Consider the following 22,955-nt stretch of genomic DNA (forward strand, 5'->3'; position numbering starts at 1 on the left):
ACAGTTTGAAAAAACAATTGAGAAAGACTTTCAGGGGTGAACTTTATCTACATATAAGGGTAGATTATATATTTTTTCAGGGTTTTCTGTGTTGGATATGTACAGTCAGTTGTCTAAGATGAAGGCTAATCAATTTAAAAAAAAAGTGTGGACACAGAGTGGCCTCAGACAAAACTGTGAAGTAGTCAGAGTTTGTGTTTGGTATTTCCTATCTTCTGGAGAGTAAAACTCTCCAGCTTAGGTTACCTGCAACTCCACTTCCTTCCCCTTCCAATCCCACCTGCCCTTAAGTCAGGCAAGAAGATATTAGATGGGAAGTAGGATTTCCCTGACTATTCTGCAACTAGATTTCACCTCAGTGTATCTTGGCTGTTTCCCCAAATCATCACATAGAAATTTGACTCATTCTTTTCAACAGCTGTATAGGATTTCAGGTACTCATACTATTATTTATTTAATTAGAGCTACATAAATAAACACTTAGAATTACCATTTTTTGCTCTTATAAAAAGTGTTGCAGTGACCATTCTTATACAGAAATTTTGCATGCTTATTTTGATATGGATATCTAAGTTTTCTACATAAATTTTCCAATTTTCTGATAAAAGTGATGTTTAGATTTGCACTTCTTCCATTTTGTATTTGCTTATTGGCTCTGTTTTCCTGTGAACATGCTCTTTGCTCCTTTTTTTCTGTTAGATTGCCATTCTCATATTGATTTTTCAGTTATCTGTAAGTTAATGAAATTAACGCTGATATGTGTTGAAGTTTTTTTTTTTTTAAGTTCTTTGTCTTTTTATTTTACAGTATATTTTTGGCTTGTAGAAACTGGATATCATTTTTGGCTGTCAAAATTATTGATCCTTTATAGGTTCTTGGATTTATGTTCTTCTACATGTATCCCAGTGGCCTTCTTGTAGTTATACATTTGTGACTTTTTTAGTTAAACTTTTTCCATATTTTAAAAGTTTTAATATATAAGTATATAGTCGTTATAAAAAATGTTTAAAAATTGACAAAATGAATGGCTGTCCCGCAAATTATATTCTCTCCCCCAGAGCTAACCACTCATTAAGTTTGATGTATTTTCTTCCAGTCCTTTTGTATGCATCATACTTTAATATAAAAAAACAGACAACTATTCCACCATTTCTGAATAGTTCATGGTTTAAGATGGTACCTTTATCATATTCTAAATTCTAAATAGTCCATGGTTTAAAATAGCACCATTTTAGAAACACAGCTGAAGATTTTGGCTCTGATTTTTACTAAGAAATTTCAGACAGTAAACTAGGAAATTTTTCAGAGTGACAATATGTATAAAATCAAACCTTTGGATATGTAATCTCTCACAGCAAACTATATTTCAGATTATTACACCTGTGCCACATGTACAACACAGTAGTCCTTTGAAGTTCATGTTTTCTGGAATAAATGACTTTAATTTTCTTGTCCATAAATAACAAATAAGTAATTCTTGCTTAAAAGATTCAAATAACAAAGGAACATATATTGTATGATTCCATTTATATGAATTGTTTGTAATAGGCAAATTCATGGAGACAGAAAGCAGGTTAGTGGTTAACCAGGGCTGGGAGGAAGAGAGGGAAGTGAGGAGTGATTGCTAATGGGTATAGGTCTTGTTTTGGAGTGATGAAATGTTCTAAAATTGTGGTGATGGTTGCACAGTTCTGTGAATATACTAAATATTGAATAGTACACTTTCAGTGTCTGAACTGTATAGTATGTGATTTATCTCAAAGAAGTTGTTATAAAAAATAAATCTAAGTAAGACATACGTATATAGATATAACAATAGTAAATATTTGAAGAATAACTTTTGTAAATATTCTAAAAATAAATAACTAAAATAAAACAGCACCTTTACACATTCTACATTCTGGTAAAATCATGGGGTCAGTTTGTCAGCATTCTTTTCTGATCCATTGCTCTAGTTGACTATTTCTGTGTGTGGCCTCATTTAAAAAAATCACTCATACATCTAGAATTTGTTTTGGTATAAGGAATGAGAGTAAGGAGTCAGCTTTCCCCAGTACCATTTATGGAATAACTTGTCTTCCCCCCCAGTGATTTGATGTGCTGTCCTCAACCTATAAATTTCTATAATGGACGTCATCATCACTGACCTATTGAAGGAGCATTTTGACTAGGCTCCCTACGTTGACTTTAGCTTCTTTACTGTCAGTTTTCCATAGTGCAACTAAGGTGATCTTTTAAAAACACACAGGCATTAAACCCTTATGGACTTCACATTGATCTTTGGATGAAGCCCTAATCTTGAACATCGCCTGGAAAGCTCTGTGTGGCCTGGCCCATTGACCTCTCTGGTCTCATTTCAGACCACTCTTGTTGTCTGGATTGCTGTCTGAATTCCAGCACGTCGGGGCTTTCTTTCAGTTCCTTCATCAGGTTATACTCTTACTCACTACAGGGTCTTGCACTGCTCTTTACTTTGTGTCTAGAATGCCTCCAGCCCTAGATCCCCATACCTTCCACTTCCACCTTACCCTATTGTATTCCAGTGCATCCTTCCACTTTCAACTCAGCATTAACTTCTTTAGTAAAATCTTCCTAACTCCCTAGATAAGTTTAGAACCTGTATATACTCTACAGGCACCTTTTATCTTTTTTTTTTAAAGTAACAGCTTTATTGAGATATTCACATACCACACAGTGCACCGTTTAAAGTGTACAGTGGTTTTTAGTACATTCATGGCGTTGTGTGACCATCACCATAATCAATTTTAGAACACTTTCTTCACTAGAGAAGAAAGCCTGTACCAATTAGCAGTCACTCCCCATTTCTCCTCAAGCCCCTCAGTCCTGGGCAACCACAATGATTTTTTTTTTATTGTGATAAAACATACATAAATTTCACCATTTTAACCATTTTTTAAAGTCTGTAATTTAGTGGCATTACATTCACAGCATTGTACAACTATCTCCACTATCTGTTTCTAAAACTTTATCACACCGAACTCTTAAGTTATTACTTACTAAGCAATAGCTCCCCATTCTGCTCTCCTCCAGGTCCTGGCAACCACAGTTCTACTTTGTATATATGAATTTGCCTATTCTAGATATTTCATATAAGTGGGATCATATGAGTCCTTTTGTGTCTGCTTATTTCACTTAGCATAATGTTTTCAAGGCTCATCTGTGTATCAGAACTTCATTGATTTTTATGACTGAATAATATTCCATCGTATGTATATACTGCATTTTGTTTATCCATTCATCAGTTAATGGACATGTGAGTTGTTTCTACTTTTTGGCTATTGTGAATAATGCTGTTATGAACACTTAGCATACAAGTATCTGTTTGAGTCCCTCTTTTCAAATCTTTGGAGATAAATACCTAGAAGTGGAATTGTTGGGTCATTGATAATTCTTACGCTTAACTTCAGGACCCATCAAACTGTTCTCCAGAAAGGCCATTTAGGAGGTGTCTAATTTCTCCACATTATTTATTTCCTTTTTTAAAATTAAAGTCACCCTAATAGGTGTGAAGCGGTATCTCATTGTGTTTTGTTTTGTTTTGTTTTGTTTTAAATTATGGCTGCGTTGGGTCTTCGTAGGCTGCGCGCGGGCTTTCTCTAGTTGCGGCGAGTGGGGGCTACTGCTGTTCGTTGCAGTGCGTGGGCTTCTCATTGCGGTGGCTTCTCCTGTTGCAGAGCACGGGCTCTAGGTGTGTGGGCTTCAGTAGTTGTGGTGCATGAGCTCAGTAGTTGTGGCTCACGGGCTGTAAAGTGCAGGCTCAGTAGTTGTGGCGCAAGGGCTTAGTTGCTCCACGGCATGTGGGATCTTCCTGAAACAGGGCTTGAACCCGTGTCCCCTGCATTGGCAGGCGGATTCTTAACCACTGTGCTACCAGGGAAGCCCTGCATTGTGTCTTCGTTGCTGCGCGTGGGCTTTCTTTAGTTTTGGCGAGCAGGGGCTACTCTTCGATGCAGTGCGCAGGCTTCTTATTGTGGTGGCTTCTTGTTGTGCATCACGGGCTCTAGGTACGCGGGTTTCAGTAGTTGTGTTACACGGGCTCAGTAGTTGTGGCTCACAGGCTTACTGTGAGCTCACAGGCTCAGTAGTTGTAGCACACGGGCTTACTTGCTCCGTGGCATGTGGGATCTTCCTGGACCGGGGCTCAAACCCGTGTCCCCTGCATTGGCAGGCAGATTCTCAACCACTGCACCATGAGGGAAGCCCCCTTTGTCCATTTTTAAATTGAGTTGCTTTTGTTATTGAGTTAGGGGGTTCTTTATGTAGTCTGGACATTAAGTCATTGTCAGATACATGATTTGCAAATATTTTCTCTCATTCTGTGTGTTGTTTTTTCCAGTCTTTTGGTCCATTTATCTTTTATAACATTTACAAGTTTGCATTTATAATTTTTAAAATATTTAGATTAATATCTGTCTCCACTATTAGAATGTGAACACCCTTAGGGTAAGGACTGTATCAGTTTTTGCTCACTTTTATATTGCTAATGCCTAGCACAGGTGCTAAATATTTTTTGAATGAATGAAGGTCTTTTAAGTTAAATTGCGAGTTCCATTGATTGCCTATTCCATCTTAAATATCTATAGTACTCCATCTTGTTACTCTTATTTTTCAAAATCTTCCCAGCTATTTCCTGGCTTTTATCATGTTCATTCATGTTAATTCATGCCCCTCCTGCCCCGCACATTGGTATCATTTTAGATAACTCATTTTTTTCTTTTAGAGGGCTTTCTTGGTAGGATAAAGGCTGCAAAGTTGCCATAGTCAGCTTAGGCTGTTACAGTAAAATAGCACAGACTGTGTGGCCTAAACCAGCGATCCCCAACCTTTTTGCACCAGGGACCAATTTCACAGAAGATAATTTTTCCACGGGGGGTGGGGAGGGATGGTTCAGGCGGTGATGTGAGCCATGGGGAGCGGCAGATGAAGCTTAGCTCACTCACCGGCCACTCACCTCCTGCCAGGCGGCCTGGTTCCTAACAGGCCGTGGACCAATAGCCGTCTGCAGCCCGGGGGTTTGGGGACCTCTGGCTTAAACAACAAATATTTATTTCTCACAGTTCTGGATTCTGGGAGGCCCGTGATCAAGGTGTTGGCAGATTCAGTGTCTGGTGAGGAATCTCTTCCTACTTTGTAGATGGATGCCTTCTTGCTGTATCTTCACATGTTGAAGAGAGAGAGATATCAGTCTCTTCTTTAAGGGCACTAATCACATTTATCAGGGCTCCACTCTCATGACCTCATTACCTCCCAAAGGTCCTACCTCCAAATACCATCCCCCTTGGGGATTAAGGCTTCAACATATGAATTTTAGCAGGGACATATTCAGTCCATAGCAGTACTGGGGCTAACAAAGTTAAAGGATTTGGTAATTAAGCAGAGTAGGGCTCTAGTATCATCAGCTTCACAGATGGGGCCAGTATAGAGTATCTGAATACATTTTCATTTACAGGAAATCAGTCTGATGGTAAAGTGGTAGCCAATCATTTGTATAGATTCATAATTCGTATAAGATTAGTAATAAATTCATAGATTTAAGTCAATAAATATGAACTATACTTAGTTTAAGAAAACTATTATGAATCTATACATACATGAATTCTTCATAGTTCAAGAGAAAGAGTAACTCTGATAGTAGTCTTATGATATTTTTTCCTTCCTCCTAGATTTAAACAGTCAAGATAAATCAAGCTGGGTAATCATGGCAGAAGGTGGATTCGATCCCTGTGAATGTGTTTGCTCTCATGAACATGCGATGAGAAGGCTGATCAATCTGGTGAGATGAACAGGACAGTCCTATTCAGAACTGAACTGTACCGCTCTGTCTTGTTTTGGGGAGCATGTTGTTTATTGGAAGATTTTCATCTGATGGGCACTAAAAATTATTTCATAATTGAAATTCCACAGTGGTTTAAGTCATAATGGTTAAAATGCTTGCCAGCAGTTCTTTTATTAGATATAAAAACAGATTGCTGTCTTTATTTATGGTAGATTTTTGTTGGCGAAATTCACCATCATGGGTGGGAGACACACATTTGTGTAGACTTTTCTGTTCTGTATTTCTTTTTTTGGCCACACCATGTGGCATGTGGGATCTTAGTTCCCTGACCAGGGATCGAACCGACGCTCCCTGCATTGAAGCGCGGAGTCTTAACCACTGGACCGCCAGGGAAGTCCTCTGTTCTGTATTAATGCATATAATTTTTGGCTATACGGAGCTTGTTTACCTGATAAACTGCTATGAAGTCACACTTCCTCTTATGATATAGTTCAAATCCTACTCCAACAAATGGCATGACAATAAAAATCTCTATATAGTTTATTTCCAGATCCAAATCAATTACTTGACAGAGGCAGATTTCTGAACAACAGGCTTTGAGTGTAGTGAGATTTCAACTGTAGGTTTTTAGAGACTTTTAAAGCTTAAATACAGGGCTGTTTATGTACTATACTTTATACTTTTTATATACAAAGGAAAAATTTGACCATTATTAACAATAAAGTACAATTGACCCTTGAACAGCATAGGTTTGAACTCTGAGGGTCCACTTACATGTGGATTTTTTTTCAATAGTAAATACTGCAGTACTACACCATCCACAGTTGGTTGAATCCAAGGATGTAGAACTGCATATTTGGAGGAATTGCGTATACTGAGGGCTGACTATAAGTTACATGTGGATTTTCAACTGTATGGCGGGTTAGCGTCCCTAACCCCTTCGTTGTTCAAGGGTCAACTGTATATTATTATTATGTTATACATTATAACAACATTTTGCTGTTTTAAAATACTCTTGTACCGGGGTATATTATTATAGGCCAGTTAATAAAGGCAGGTACAAACATTTGCTGGAATACTTGAATAAGCAAGTTTTCTGCTCACTCATTGTCTATGTACAGTGATCAGAAGTGCATTGATTATGAATGATGTTCCTTTGAGAATTAGCATATACTAGGACTTATGATCCTTAAGAGTGCCTTAGAGGGATAGAAATAAACTAAGAACTTATAAATTAAATCAGACTCTTGTGAGTATAGAAATAAAATGACAATGTCATATCTCTGATAATTGATGTAAAAATAGATTAATCTGAGAAGAGTTTAAAAAATATTTTCTCCTGTTTATTTATGAAGTTTGAGCTGATAGTTTTTAATGTCTTAATTCAATCAAACATAAGGCAAATTTTTTTCAAATTACTCTGATATTAGGAATAAAAAATAGACTTGTAATTTAATTGTGGTAAAATTTCCCAGGAGATTAGTTTTTAATCAGGGCTACTACCTCTTTTTATTTCCTAGTATAGTATTTTTTATTTTTAACATGCTTTGTTCTATTAGCTCTGCTGCTTTTTTTTTTTTTTAATTATTATTTATTTATTTATTTATTTATTTGGCTGTGTTGGGTCTTCGTTTCTGTGTGAGGGCTTCCTCTAACGGCGGCAAGCGGAGGCCACTCTTCATCGCAGTGCGCGGGCCTCTCACTATCGTGGCCTCTCTTGTTGCGGAGCACAGGCTCCAGACGCGCAGGCTCAGTAGTTGTGGCTCATGGGCCTAGCTGCTCCGCAGCATGTGGGATCTTCCCAGACCAGGGCTCGAACCCGTGTCCCCTGCATTAGCAGGCAGATTCTCAACCACTGCGCCACCAGGGAAGCCCAGCTCTGCTGCTTTTTAAGAGATGACTAAAACTAAGCCCTACTTTTTTAGGGTTCCCTGTACACTTAACTTTAGTAGATTGTCAAGGAAGCCATGTTTAGCTTTTTTTTTCTTTTTTAATGGGCACATTAATTCATGCTTGATGGCGTTACTTATAGCAGTCTTGGTTTGAAATACTTCCTAATTATGTGAAAATAGATTTTAGATTTTTACAGATCTTTTAAAAGTCCACATTTTTTAGTGTATGATGGATATTTTCACACAATGTAAATTACTGATGGATGACCCTCTTATGTATAACACGCTGATAGCAGTATTGAAGATTCCAGAGGGAGGAGAAACTCATTTGATTCATTAAGGAAACTTGCTGGCAAGGTTTGATAGATGTTTGTTTGAATTGAACTGTGCTTTTTAATTTTTATTTCATGTGTATTTCTTTTTCTTTTATTTAAATTCAGAATCAAGCAGCATTTTTGGATCATATCTACATTGTTGATATTTAAGTGCTTTCTAAACATTTTTCCTAAGAAGTATTGTTAGAAATATGGTCTCTAAATTCAGAAATTCAAAGATTTATGAATAATACTATTTATTGTAACATTATTTATAGTAATAAAAAGTTATAAGCAACCTTAATGTTGACTAGTAGGACAGTGGTTATATCATGGAAATTCATATGGTAAAATCTTGTTTAAAATAGTTGTCTTTGAAAAATATTTAAAAACAAGGGAGATGTGTGTGTTATATGAAATGAAAAAAAAAAAGATGTACAAATGGCGTTTAGTAGATCTTGCTTTTGTGTACACATACACATACACCCACACACCCACTCATTTCATATACATGTGTGCATAGGAAGAAAGACTAGAAGAGAATACACCGGAATGTTAAAAGTGGTTATCTCTGGATTCTGTAATATGGGCTGAGACTTCTCTTTTATACTTTCTTGTATTTTCTGTGATAATAAATCTTATAATCAGAAAAAAGTTATCTAGCAAAAACTATCAATATTTTCATTTAAACGTCATTGTATTCTTTTGTAATTTATCAATACTAGACTTTTCTACCTCTCATGCATCCATTATCTTCTACTCATACTTTATAGGACCTTTTTTCCCCAGTATCTGTTATCTTATTACCCTGTGGAACTCTAACTCTACAGCCTATATTTAATTTAATTTAATTTTATTTTATTTATTTATTTATTTATTTATTTATATAAATTATTTATTTTATTTATTTATTTTTGGCTGCATTGGGTCTTTGTTGCTGCGCGCGGGCTTTCTCTAGTCGCGGTGAGCGGGGGCTACTCTTCGTTGCGGTGCGCGGGCTTCTCATTATGGTGGCTTCTCTAGTTGTGGAGCACGGGCTCTAGGTGCACAGGCTTCAGTAGTTGTAGCACGCAGGCTCAGTAGTTGTGGCTCACGGGCTCTAGAGCACAGGCTCAGTAGTTGTGGCACACGGGCTTAGTTGCTCCGCGGCATGTGGGATCTTCCTGGACCAGGGCTCGAACCCGTGTCCCCTGCATTGGCAGGCGGATTCTTAACCACTGCACCAGCAGGGAAGCCCCAGCCTATGTTTTAAAAGCAATTTATCTGAGGGTATATTTTTTCTATATTAGTTATAACTACTAGAATTTAGATGTCTGCATGCTTAGGAAGCTCATAGATACAATAATACTGTGTTATAGTATGATAACAGTGCAGAGATTTAGTCTCATTTTTTAAAAAATGGACATCTAATTCATCTTTGTAATAGCGTACCATCTCATTAATTTCACGTTCTAATTTGGGATTTTTATTATTTTTGACCTTATGTAATAAAATTGGATTTTCTTGTGTATGATGGATATTTTCACACAATATCAGTTACTGATGGATGATCCCCTTATGTATAACATGCTGATAGCAGTATTGAAGATTCCAGAGGGAAGAGAAACTCATTTGGGGAAACTTGAGGATTTTAATGATTTTTTTATGGTTAGCTCATTAGTTGTATGTTGGGTTGCAGTTTTTGTTTTGCCTATTCTGTGAAAATAGATGGGCTTTGCCAAGGGATATATTCAGCTTAGAAGCAGTTAAGATTTTACCGTTAGTTCCTTTCCATTTTAATAAAGTTCTATTCATTCACAATTTAAAACTAATTTATTTTCCTGATTTAGTAATGATTTCAGTTAAGGTTCTTCATTGTAAGTAATAGAAGTTTTAGATGATTTAAGCAGAAAAGGACATATTAAAAAAATATTATGTGGCTCACATTGGATAACCTGGCATGGAAAATGAATAGGATCAAAGGGAATGTAAATGCCAAAATGAGCCCATGCTCCAAAATAGCCCAGCCAAAAAGCTGCTGCTTCTGAATTCCAGACTTTTGTGTATCCAACTGTTGATGCAACATCTCCATTTGGACAAATAGTAGACATTTTGTACTTGATGTGTGCATAACTGAACTTTTCTTGCCCCCAACCTTATACTTCTGTCTTCTCTATTTTTTTTTTTTCTTTTTTTTTTTTTGACCACACCATGAGGCTTAGTTCCCTGACCAGGGATTGAACCCAGGCCACGGCAGTGAAAGCACCGAGTCCTAATCACTGGACCGCCAGGGAATTCTCTGTCTTCTCTATTCACTCCATTATTCTGGTTGCTCAGGCAACAGCTTTTGTGTCATCTTTTACTCTGTTCTTTCAACCCCATGGCTAATGCAGAACCAAATCCCTTTGGCTCAACCTTAAAAATATATATCCAGAATCCAGCCATTTCTCACACCTCCAGTGAAACACCCTGGTCTAACCTGCCATCATCTCTTGCCTAGATTATTGAAATTAGCCTCCTTGTTGGTCTCTTTGCTTCTACCCTCTTGCCATCTCCATTTTCTTCAACTTTAGTCTCACTACAGGAGTTGAAATGATCTATTTCCGATAAGTCAGGTAATGTTCCTCCTTTCCTCAAAATTCTGCAGTAGTTCCCCATGACACTCATAGTGAAAAGAAACAAAATTTATGTGGCACTGTGTAATCTGTCCCCCTGCACTCCATTGGTTCCCGTTTGCTCACTTTGTTCTACCGTTTCTGGCTGCCTTGCCATTCCTGAAAATACAGGTCACATACAAAGGATCAAGTGTCTAAATGACTTTTAGACTTTTCAACAGCAAAATTGGAAGGCATTAGCACAGTGACTTTAAATTCTGAAGGGAAATTATTACCAATCCATCATTCTATATCCAACCAAACTATCAAATAGGAGGAGAGTCTTCAAAAATTTTACCTCATGTACCTTTTCTTAGCTGGTTACTAGAGGATGAACTGTTTTTCACCAAGATGTAGGCATAAATCAAGAATGAAGAGATTTCGAGTGTAGAAATCAGGAGATCCAACATATGAGAGAGGCAAAAGTAATTTCCAGAGTGATGGTGAATGGAGATCCCAGGATAATGGTGAAGGGACATTCCAGGGTTATAGCTACCTGCATGCTTTCTTGATAAGGGAAGCTGTTTGTATACCCTAACTGCTCACCCAGCCTAGTCCTTCATTAATAAATATGAACAGAAAAACAAGCAAAGAGTTGAAGAAAACAAAAGGACTACAATGTGGTCGCAGGTACAGCTACATTAGAAGACAAGATGAAATAGTTAGATCCTTCTAATATGAAAAGTCATTATGAATGTATAGCTATAAATGCAGACCCATACAAGTATGTTATGCTGGCCTTAAGCACCACCAGCAACATGATTTTTTGAAATGGTAAAGTTTCAAAGTCACCAGATTCTTGGTAGAGTCATAAACAAAACTAAGTATAGTCTTCCCTTGATTTAAATGTGAAAGTCCAGTTAAATTCCTCGATAATTCTGTGTCGAGTATAACCATCCAAAAAATACTTTGTGTTTTTCTTTGAAATGGACTTAGATTATATTATAGGCTCAAGTTTTTCACTTAGTGAATGTGTGGCAGGACCTTTGAAAGTTAGGGGGGATGCAAGCCAGTCACAACAACCAAAGAACTGCCTCTCAGATATCCGGATGCCCTAGTACTGACACATTTGAGAACTTTGAATAGGGGGGAGAATTAGGGTTTATTTAAAAAAAAAAAAAAAAGGAAAAAGGAAACCCAAGTAAGCTGAAGGCAGGCAGGAAGAAACAAGAGAAGCATAGTTAATAGAAAGCATAAAGTAAAATGTTATGTGTGAGTGGATTATACTTATTAATAGAGACAGTTTGGAGTTTTTAAATGCTGTTGTTTATCAAGGGAGACAGACACTGAAAACAAAATCTCATAGATAAGTGATGAAAGGAGCAGGGGTGTAGGGGAAGCTGTCCCAAAAGAATGTGATACTCTTAATCTCAGACAAAATTAATTCAAAGCCAAAACAGTTGAACACAGGAATAATACTGACAAAAGAGAGAATCCATCACGTCTGGGACAAGCTGTTTATGTCCCAAACAACAGATAATGCAAAAACAATTAGAAATAAAAGAAGAAACATATTTTAGAAGTATCTGAGAAATGTTAGTGAAAGCCATAGAGATGCCTTTGCAGGTTAAGGTTAGAGTATGAGAGTATGTGTAGGTCAGGTTAATGTTTGTAAATGCATAGAAGAGGTTCCAAGGAATATATCTCAGATTCATAATGATGGTTATATTGGGGAGAGTTTGAAGGGAATGTAGGCACTATTTTAAACCCACAGAAATCCTCTGAAGTTGATCCTCCTTTTTCAAATGAGGACCCTGAGGTTTTCCCAAGTATTGGAGCCGACCAGAGAGTGGCAGAGGCACATTCGAGCTTGGCATTAGCTCCAGGCCCTGTGCTGTTTCTTCGGTACGATGATCTGCTCTGCTTCCTGTCGGTTTCCTTCAGGTACCTTAAAAAAACGCACTATATTTGCAGTCAAGGAGGCGGTAGAGGAATAGGAGAAAACTGTGGAAGAGAGACTCTTCACTGTATTTTTACCTTTTAAAACTATGAGAGTACATTACCTATTCAAATATTAACTTAAAAATAAAACTTTGTAAGCATCTTCAGAGGTATTATAAGCAGGACAGTTCTATAGAAAAACTAGTAATCACAGACTTTTTCCACTGAAGAATAAAATTTTTGAATGCACTGTTAATGTGATTTGCAAAGAAAATATATTCTACCATGTTTAGCTTTTTAATAATTTTAATAAGACTGTATTCTCATCTTACCTTTGTTGATTTCTGAATTGGTACAATTTTTTCTCATGTTAAAAATATATATAAAAATAGAAAAATTTTGTATGTCTTCTAAGGCTAAATGGACATAAACAGCAATTCAAACACTTTACTATTGCCTCACCAGTTCCATGTACGTTTTGATTATTTAACTGCTAAGCTGTACCAGTACAAAGAATATAAATCTGATTTTCATGCATTTTATTATATTGGGTTGACCAAAAAGTGCCTTTGGTTTTTAAGTAAAAATAAGAGACACGTTTTTCATTTTCACCAAGAACTTTATTGAACAATGTATTCACCCTTTTGTTCCACTACCTTCTGTCATTTTTCAGGCAACTTCATACTTCCATCTTCCAAAAACTTTTTTAAAAAAATAGATTTATTTAATTAATTAATTATTTATTTATTTTTGGCTGTGTTGGGTCTTCATTGCTGTGCGCAGGCTTTCTCTAGTTACAGCGAGTGGGGGTTACTCTTCATTGCAGTGCACAGGCTTCTCATTGCGGTGGCTTCTCCTGTTGCGGAGCACGGGCTCTAGGCGTGTGGGTTTCAGTCTCTGTGGCGCTTGGGCTCAGTAGTTGTGGCTCACAGGCTTAGTTGCTCTGTGGCACGTGGAATCTTCCTGGACCAGGGCTCGAACCCACGTCCCCTGCATTGGCAGGCGGATTCTTAACTACTGCGCCACCAGGGAAGTCCTTCCCAAAACTTGTTATCTTTTTGAGCAAAGAACTGTTCCAGGTGCCTTTTACGGTCTTCCAGGGAATGGAAATTTTTTTCTATTAAGAGAATTTTGTAAAGACTGAAATAAATGGAAATTCGAAAGTTCAATGTCTGGTGAATACGGCAGATTAATCAGAACTTCCCAGCCAAGCTGTAACAATTTTTGCCTGGTCATCAAAGAAACATGTGGTCTTGTGTTATCCTGATAGAATATTATGCATTTTCTGTTGACTAATTCTGGATGCTTTTCATCAAGTGCTGCTTTCAGTTGGTCTAATTTGGAGCAGTAGTTGTTGGAATTAATTGTTTGGTTTTCCGGAAGGAGCTTATAATAGAGGACTCCCTTGCAATCCCACCATATACACAATCCAACCTTCTTTGGATGATAACCGGCCTTTGGTGTGGTTGGTGGTGGTTCATTTCACTTGCCCCACCATCTCTTCCGTTTCACATTATTGTACATTATCCACTTTTCCTCACCCGTCACAATTTGTTTTAAAAACAGAACGTTTTCATTACGTTCCAAATGCAAAAATATGGTCAAGAAGGTTTTTTTCTGCTTGATTTATGTGGAACCCAAACATCAAAGCGATTAACATAACCAAGCTGGTGCAGATGATTTTCAGTGCTTGATTTGGATATTTTGAGTATGTTGGCTATCTCCCGCGTGGTATAACGTTGATTGTTCTCAATTAATGTCTCGATTTGATCGCTATCAACTTCAACTGGTCTACCCGACCGTGGAGCATCGTCCAGTGAGAAATCTCCAGCACGAAAAACTTAACAAACCACTTTTGACATGTTTGATCAGTCACAGCACCTTCTCCATACACTGCACAAAATCTTTTTTTGCATTTCAGTCGTTTTTACCTTTCTTGAAATAATACATGATATGCCGAAAATGTTGCTTTTTTCTTCCATCTTCAATATTAAAATGGCTACACAGAAGTTCACCAGTTTTGATAAGTCTTTTTTTAAATGCACGCTGATATGAGAGCTGTCACATACAATCTAAAAAAATTGTTTCGAATGAAGTTAAAGACAATTAAGTGCTACTAGAGCCACCTTAACGGAAAAGAACGAACGAACTTTTTGGCCAACCCAATATAGCTGCAATATGGACTTTTAAAGTAAATGACTGTATCACTGTATTCTTACAGGAGTGTTTTAAATGATACATTATAAACAGTGTTTCAGTTAAGGTTGGTAAGACTGCAGTACAAAGAATGCCCATTTTGGGGTGCTCGTGACAAGTAAAGCTTTACTTATTCTATTGGCATGTTTCCTTCCTATGATTTAATTACACCCTTGGGTTACACAGGTATTAGACTGTTTTTAATGTAGTTGTATTTTGCCAGGTAAGTGTTTTGCCAGGATTTGTTTGCCAGGTTCTGTTTGTCTCAGGAATGTTCAGAAACATTAAAAAATGGAGGCATTATCTGACATTACAGGCATTTTTCTATCCTAATCTAATACTCTAATTAGAACTTTAATGTTTTACTCATTAAATACTGGCTAAGTAGACTTAAAGAGGTGGATAAGAATATAGAGTGAGTCCCTTTCAATTAAAATCAGATATCTTTATCATGTTACATACAGTTCTGTGTTTCATTACTTGTTAACATGGGAATATGCCTATTGATAAATATGGGTTTTTATTGATGTAGTAGTAGAATACTACTGGATATGTAGAAAGATGCCAACACAAAATCATAGTCTAATTATAAATCATTCTTTTAAGTTGTAGGTTTTTTGGTGTGTGTCTCCTCTGAGGTTAGTTTTGTTTTTAAGGAGGTATTTCCTTATAACTGATATATCTAGTTGTTTGGGTTTTTTAAAAATCACTTATATTTCCTTACAATCATAAAGATGGCCTGGCGAGAGACTTTTTCAGTTCCCCATTTGCAGAATTATTCTGTTTCTATCCTCTTCTGCTCTCTTGCCACCTCCTTCTCCTGTTCTCCTTGACTGGCTGTCTCTTGGTATACAGTTTCTTCTATTAATGATAGGCGTTCCAGAAAGAGAACAGATGGATTTAGAAATGTGAATTTAGGTTATGCTTTGTGTTTTTCCTCCTTTCTGTTGTAACCTAAGGTTTGGAATGCAGATAATCCCCCTTTTGTTTGTTTGTTGAGCTCTGTATTTCAGCTCTAATCTAAACCGTGTAACTGAAACTTCTGCATCTCTTAATTTACTTACATTTGTTTCCATATTAAAGTACTGTAAGCATGTGATCTGGGAGATCATTGGTCAGATTCCCTTTACAAGCCTGAAGGCCTTGTAAATTGTGACTCATGTCCACTGTACTTAAATAAGTCACGTTGAGTAAGACCTATCATTGGCCTTTTCCTGGAAGATGTATGCCTGAAAAGTTTCTTGAGAAACTTCTCTACCCAGCAAATATATCTACTGCTAGTATCTTTTCCTATTAATTTATATTTTTGTAAAATGTTTTTTAATATGAATAATATACTAATGTTCTTTCACAAAATCAATACATTAAAAGTAAGACCAAACTTCTCACTCACTTCTCTATATCTGGCATGTTCCTACTTCCCTAGATGAATTTGATATGCACCTTCCCGGATCTTTCTCACAAATAAACATTTAGATACTATGGTATATATATTTTATCCCCAATTTAATATTATTTAGCAAGTCCAAGGAACAAAGGAGAGGGACATTATTTTATAGAGAAAAAGGAGTAAGTTGGGAGGGGTTGTTTTGAACAAAAGCCCATTGGAGAAAAGTGAGAGCTCAGGGTGATGATGGCTTCTCATTGGCTGAGTTGCTGGGGTAGTCAGTTTCTTGTAGGAGATGCAGTGTACATCTTTTCCTGTTGGGGCCTGTGATTGATGATCTTCTGTTGAGGTCTGTAATTGGCAGTTCTTCTTGTAATTGACATCAGGTTGTACTGTGTGAGGGGACCCCCTTCTGGCCTCCTTCACAGAAGTGAGGTTATGTTTTATTTAAAAGATAAAATAGCTAGTGCATGTCCTCATGGCACAAAATTCAAGCAGTACTAAGTGTAGAAATGGACAAGTAAAAATCTCCCTATGTTCCCCAGCCTCTCATTGCCACTTTACTGATTTTAAGCTATTTACAGTTTCTCTTATATTCCCGTTATTATGGCTGTATAACAAATTACCCTAAAACTCTGGCATAAGAAAAACCTTTTAATTAACAAACTGTGTGTCTGGAGTTCATACAGAGCACAGTGGAGACGGCTTGTCTGCTGCATAATGTCTGGGTTCTTAGCTGGACGACTGAGAGGCTGGGAGCAGGAAGAGCATCTGGAGGCTTGCTCACTCACTGTCTGGCAGTTGATGCTGGCTGGTGGCTGAAACCCTACCTAGTACTGTCAGCCAGAACACCTACATACGGCCTTTTCATGTGGCTGCTTGGCTTCCTCTCAGCACAGTGGCTTGGTTCCAAGGGCAAGCATCCATCCCACGAGAGGATGGGGGAGGGAAAGAACCATGCAGCCTGGATACTTTTTATAACCTAGCCTAAGAAGTCACATACAACACTTCTACTATACTTCTGGTTGTAGCAGTCCTGAGCCTGCCCAGCTTCAAGAGGAGGGGGAATAGACTTTACCTCTTTTTTAATTGAGGTATAACTGACAAATAACATTAGTTTCAGGTGTGCGACTTGTATATATTAGGAAATGATTGTCGCAGTAAGTCTAGTTAACACTTGTTACCATACAGGGTTACAATTTTTTTTCTTGTGATGAGAACTATTAAGATCTACTCTCTTAGCAACTTTCAAATATGCAATATGGTATTACCAACTATAGTCACTATGCTGTACATTACATCCCCATAACTTAAATTATTTTGTAACTGGAAGTTTGTACGTTTTGACCCCCTTCACCTATTTCACTCACTTCCCAACCCCCCCCCCCACCTCTGGCAACCGCCAATCTGTTCTCTATATCTTTGAGCTTGATCTTTTGTTGTTGTTTTAAATTCCTCATATAAGTGAGATTATATGGTATTTGTCTTTCTCTGACTTATTTCACTTAGCATAATTCCCTCAAGGTCCATCCATGTCGTCGCAAAAGGCAAGATTTTGTTCCTTTTTAAGGCTGAATAATAATTCCATTATATTGATATACATACATGATGGATATATGTGAGGTGATACCTCGTGGTTTTGATTTGCATTTCCCTGATGATTAGTGATATTGAGCATCTCTTCATGTACCTGTTGGCCAACTTTATGTCTTTTTTTGGGAAAATGTCTATTGAGATCCTCTGCCTATTTTTTAATCAGATTGTTTGTTTATTTGGCTATTGAATTATATGAGTTCTTTATATATTTTGGATATTTAACCCCTTATCTGATATATGATGTGCAAATATCTCCTCCCATTCAATAAGTTGCCTTTTCATTTTGATGATGGTTTCCTTTGCTATGCAACAGCTTTTTAGTTTGATGTAGTCTCACTTATTTGTTTTAGCATTTGTTTCCTTTGCTTTTGGAGTCAGATCCAAAAACTTATCACCAAGACTGATGTCAGGGAGCTTACCACCTGTGTTTTCTTCTGGGATTTTTATGGTTTCAGGTGTTACATTCAGGTCTTTAATGTATTTTGAGTTAATTTTAAGCCAGTTTTGAGGTAGGAGACTCCACCTCTTGATGGGGAGTGGCAAGATTCTAGAAGAGCATGTGTGGTTAGAAATACTACTATGACCGTTTTTAGAAAATACAGTCTGCTATATATCTCTTTTTAGAAATTTGTTTTCACATAGAAGGAATCATAGTATATTTACGTTTCTGCAACTTGTTTTTTTTTTCACTTCATTTATCTTTTCATATTAGCAAATTTCTTAGTTTGGGTTTCTGTTACAGAATACTGTAGACTGGGTGGCTTATAAACAACAGAAATTTATTTCTCACAGTTCTGGAAGCTGGACGTCCAAGATTAGGGTGCTAGCATGGTTGGGTTCTGGTGAGAGCCCGTCATCCAGGTTGCAGATCTTGTATCCTTATATGGTGAAGAGAGGGCAAGAAAGCATTCTGGGGTCTCTTTTATCAGAACACTAATCCCACTCATGTGGGCTCCACCCTCGTAACCTAATCACCTCTGAAAGGCCCCACCTCCTAATACCATCACATTGGGGATTAGGATTTCAAAATATGAATTTTGAGGAGACTCAAACATTCAGTCCATAACAGCAAATCAGAGTCGGCCTCATTTTCAAGTATCATGGTATTGGAATTTTGTCTTTCCTTTTAATATACTTGTAATATGTGAATATCTAAATTACGGACACTTGAAATAATGTAGAAATACAGAGCAAAATGTCAGAGTCCCTCTTCCTCTTGCCTCCCACTCACGTATCCCATTTCATGACATTTATTGCTCTCTTGGCCAGAGGTTGCATTGAGTTTGTGGACAGTCATGTATCTATATCTATATCTTTATATATAATCAAAATAGACTGTACCATAAAGGTATAGCATATAAGTTATGTTGTTGTCTCATCAGTGGCCATAAATTACGTGATGACTTTTGGTTCAATAAATTAATTAAACTAAAATTTAGAAGGTATTTTTGTAGGATTTGGGAAAGTATATGCATATCATTTGGGCAACCTATTAGTGTTAGACATTCAAAAACTATTTTCAAAATACTCAGACTTGCCTTTAACCTGATTATTTGAAGTCTTCAGGCTTAAATGTACATGGATTATTGTGGTCCTTCCAACTTATTGAATATTTTTGTTAATATTGTAGGAAAATATGTAGAGATGCTACTTAGTCATTAAGAACTAAATGTGATCAAACAACCCAATCGAAAAATGGGCAGAAGACCTAAATAGACATTTCTCCAAAGAAGACACACAGATGGCCAAAAGGCACATGAAAAGATGCTCAGCATTGCTAATTATTAGAGAAATGCAAATCAAAACTACAATGAGGTACCACCTCACACCGGTCAGAATGGCCATCATTAAAAAGCCTTCAGGGAATTCCCTGGTGGTTCAGTGTTTGAGACTCCGAGCTTTCACAGAGGGCCTGGGTTCGATCCCAGGTTGGGGAACTAAGATCCCACAAGCCACGTGGCATGGCCAAATAAATAAATAAATAAGAAGAAAAAATAAAAAGCTTCAAATAACAAATGCTGGGGGAGGGGTTGGAGAAAAGGGAACCCTCCTACACTGTTGGTAGGAATGTAAATTGGTGTAGCCACTATGGAAAACACACAGTATGGAGGTTCCTCAAAAAAACTAAAAATAGAGTTGCCATATGATCCTACAATCCCACTCCTGGGCATATATCCAGACAAAACTATAATTGGAAAAGATACATGCACCCCAGTGTTCATTGCAGCACTGTTTACAATAGCCAAGACATGGAAACAACCTAAATGTCCATCAACAGATGAATGGATGAAGAAGATGTGGTACATATATACAATGGAATACTATCCAACCATAAAAAGAATGAAATATTGCCATTTGCAGCAACATGGATGGATCTAGAGATTATCATACTAAGTGAAGTAAGTCAGAAAGAGAAGGATACCATATGATACCACTTATATGTGGAATCTAAAATATGACACAAATGAACTTACCTACGAAACAGAAACAGGCTCACAGGCATAGAGAACAGACCTGTGGTTGCCAAGGGGGAGGAAGGGATAAGGGAAGAAAGGATTGGGAGTTTGGGATTAGCAGATGCAAACTATTGTGTATTGAATGGATAAACAACAAGGTCCTACTGTATAGCACAGGGAACTATATTCAATATCCTGTGATAAACCATAATGGAAAAGAATGTGGAAAAGAATGTATATATATATGTATAACTGAATCACTTTGCTGTACAGTAGAAATTAACACAACATTGTAAATCAGCTATACTTCAGTAACATAAATTTTAAAAAAAAGAACTAAATGTGATCAGATATAGTTAGGTTTTAGCTGTCTCCCAGTTGAAACACTGGGCTTCCTCAGTGGTGTGATTATGCAGGAATAATTGAATTGAATGTACTTTGTATTTTGTCATTTCTTTAAAATTCCCCTCCTGTAATTTGGCAATGTATATCAAAACTTAAAGTGTACATACCTTCATTATATCAACTCTACTCCATATTCTAAAGAGATTTACCAAGTGTGTAAGAAGGTATTTATACGAACATTCACCACAACATTGTTTTTCATATACAAATTTGGAAATGATGCAATTTAATGGAATGCTGTGCAGTATTAAAAATTAGGGGGAGCTGGGTTTGGCAGTCTAAGGTTATTTCAGGCTGACCTGTTACTGTGAGCTGTGTGAGGTCTGGTCAGAGGACATTGACCAACTGTTTAACCCCTAATTTGAAAGTACTTTTTTGTTGTTGGTTTTGGAATTTCACTTTTTGAAAAAATAGTAGTGATAAATATGAGTAGGCTTATTTGTACAAACAGGCAGCCCTTTCCTGCATATTGTTATAATCCAAAAGCATTCTGTGGGCCATGACCTGAGTTTTTATATACATTTTATATTTAATTTTATATAATATTTAATTATGTCATTTAATCCTCACAATGACATTAAGGTTGATAACAGATTGTATTTATCTCTTCTATAGTTTGAAACTCTGCCTAAGAAAGTAACAGACACAAAATTTGAAACCAGATACCACTGACTTTAAAGCTTCCCTTTTGAACCACTGTTCTGTACCACACTGTTTACCAGTCCACAGGTAGACCCGGTGCATGGGAAAGAAGAGCACCTCCAATATACATGAGGTTCTTGAGCAGACAGAGAAAAACAGCAGATAAGTTCTTGTTTAGGTACTGTCTTAGTTTGCTTGGGCTGCTCTGGAAAAATTCCACAGACTGGGCAGCTTAGACAACAAATAATTATTTCGCACAGTTCTGGAGGCACTGGGAAGTCCAAGATCAAGATGCTGCCAGATTTGCCACGGTGATTTGGCTCTTTTCTTGGTTTTCAGACAGCCACCTTGCTGTACCCTCACATGGCACGGAGAGAATGACAGCTCTGGTCTCACCCTCTTCCTATGTGGGCACTAATTCCATCATGGTGGCTCCACTCTCATGACCTCATCTAAACCTAATCACCTCCCAAAGGCCCCCACCCCCAAATTCCATCACTTTGGGGATTAGGGCTTCAACATATGAATTTGGAGCGGTGGGGGAAATGTGAACATCCATAGCAGGTACCTTTTGATAACTCCAAAGAGAGACTTTCTGTTTTTTGTAATTTTCTTCAAAGAATTTCTCCAAGGTAAGATTCCTCATAGAAGTTCCATTTATCTGCTTTTTGTCATTAGAATCTTCTTTTTGATCTATGTTTTTTCCATCAGCCTCTGACAGCCACAGTTCTATATGAGGCTTCCTGGATATCCTAAGAGACTATTTTAGGTTCTACATTTTCCCTAACAGGAAATCTCTGTGCCAAGACTCTTGTATTCTTTAAATCTCTGTTTTCTGCCTTTTTCCCCAAGGAAGAAAAACATTTCTTCTAATCATAACTATGTTGTCTCTTAGATTTTGAAGCTAGCTCATCTAAGGAACTTTACATGGCCTTCCTGGCTAGGTGTGGAAGTTCCCAGATCTCCCCTGGGATCCTGGGATCAGTGTTAGCATGAAGGTTTACCTAGGCAGCAACCATTGGCTGTAGATAGTCCACATGTGGTTCCCGCCACTCCACTGTAATACGGAAAATACTTGAAGTTTATGGCTCCATCCTGTAGATACTGCCATGCCTGTTTCCTTCATTTATTATCCTTGGTTTTCTTTTTTTTTAATTGAAGTATAGTTAATTTACAGTGTAGTGTTAATTTCTGCTGTATAGCCGAGTGATTCAGTTCTATATATATATATATATATATATGTGTATATACACATATATATACATATATATATATATACACACACACATTCTTTTTCATGTTCTTTTCCATTATGGTTGATTACAGGATTTTGAATATAGTTTTGAAAATAGTAGGACCTTGTTTATTGGTTTTCTTTTGGTTATGTTTGCTTTCATAAATGGTTTCCTTTTGGAGTAGCCAAAATCAGCATCAATAGTCCCACTGTCTTCTTCAAATAAGTCAAGAGAAAACTGAGATGCATTGTAAGTTAGGTCTCTGTGTTTAAAGAGTTCCATCAAGATTCTCTCGTTTTACTAAATGTGTTTTTTTAATTCTTTAAAGACTATAGTTTACCCATCATAAGGGTTTGAATCTGACATACTGAATATATATTCCAACATGCTGGTTTGGGAAAAACACTAAGTCCTGGACTAGAAATGTGGTCATGATACTTTGGCACCTCATTATTCAGAGCCTGCAGCATCATCTGCTTGTGAACATGTGGAGTGTAGCCAGGAACCCGTAGGAGATCAGC

At 37.1% G+C, this 22,955-nt stretch overlaps 1 protein-coding gene across 1 annotated transcript in view; it reads left to right on the forward strand.

Moving 5' to 3' along the window:
- Nucleotides 1–22,955, forward strand: part of SMIM14 (small integral membrane protein 14) — a 64,415-nt gene that overhangs the window by 19,799 nt on the left and 21,661 nt on the right. Inside the window, exon 2 of the mRNA XM_007178805.2 lies at nucleotides 5,685–5,794. Coding sequence (XP_007178867.1) covers nucleotides 5,720–5,794 — 75 coding nt within the window. The 5' untranslated portion in view covers nucleotides 5,685–5,719. The remainder of the gene's footprint in view (nucleotides 1–5,684; nucleotides 5,795–22,955) is intronic.

Source organism: Balaenoptera acutorostrata, chromosome 5 (assembly GCF_949987535.1).
Source record: "Balaenoptera acutorostrata chromosome 5, mBalAcu1.1, whole genome shotgun sequence".
Taxonomy (NCBI): domain Eukaryota; kingdom Metazoa; phylum Chordata; class Mammalia; order Artiodactyla; family Balaenopteridae; genus Balaenoptera; species Balaenoptera acutorostrata.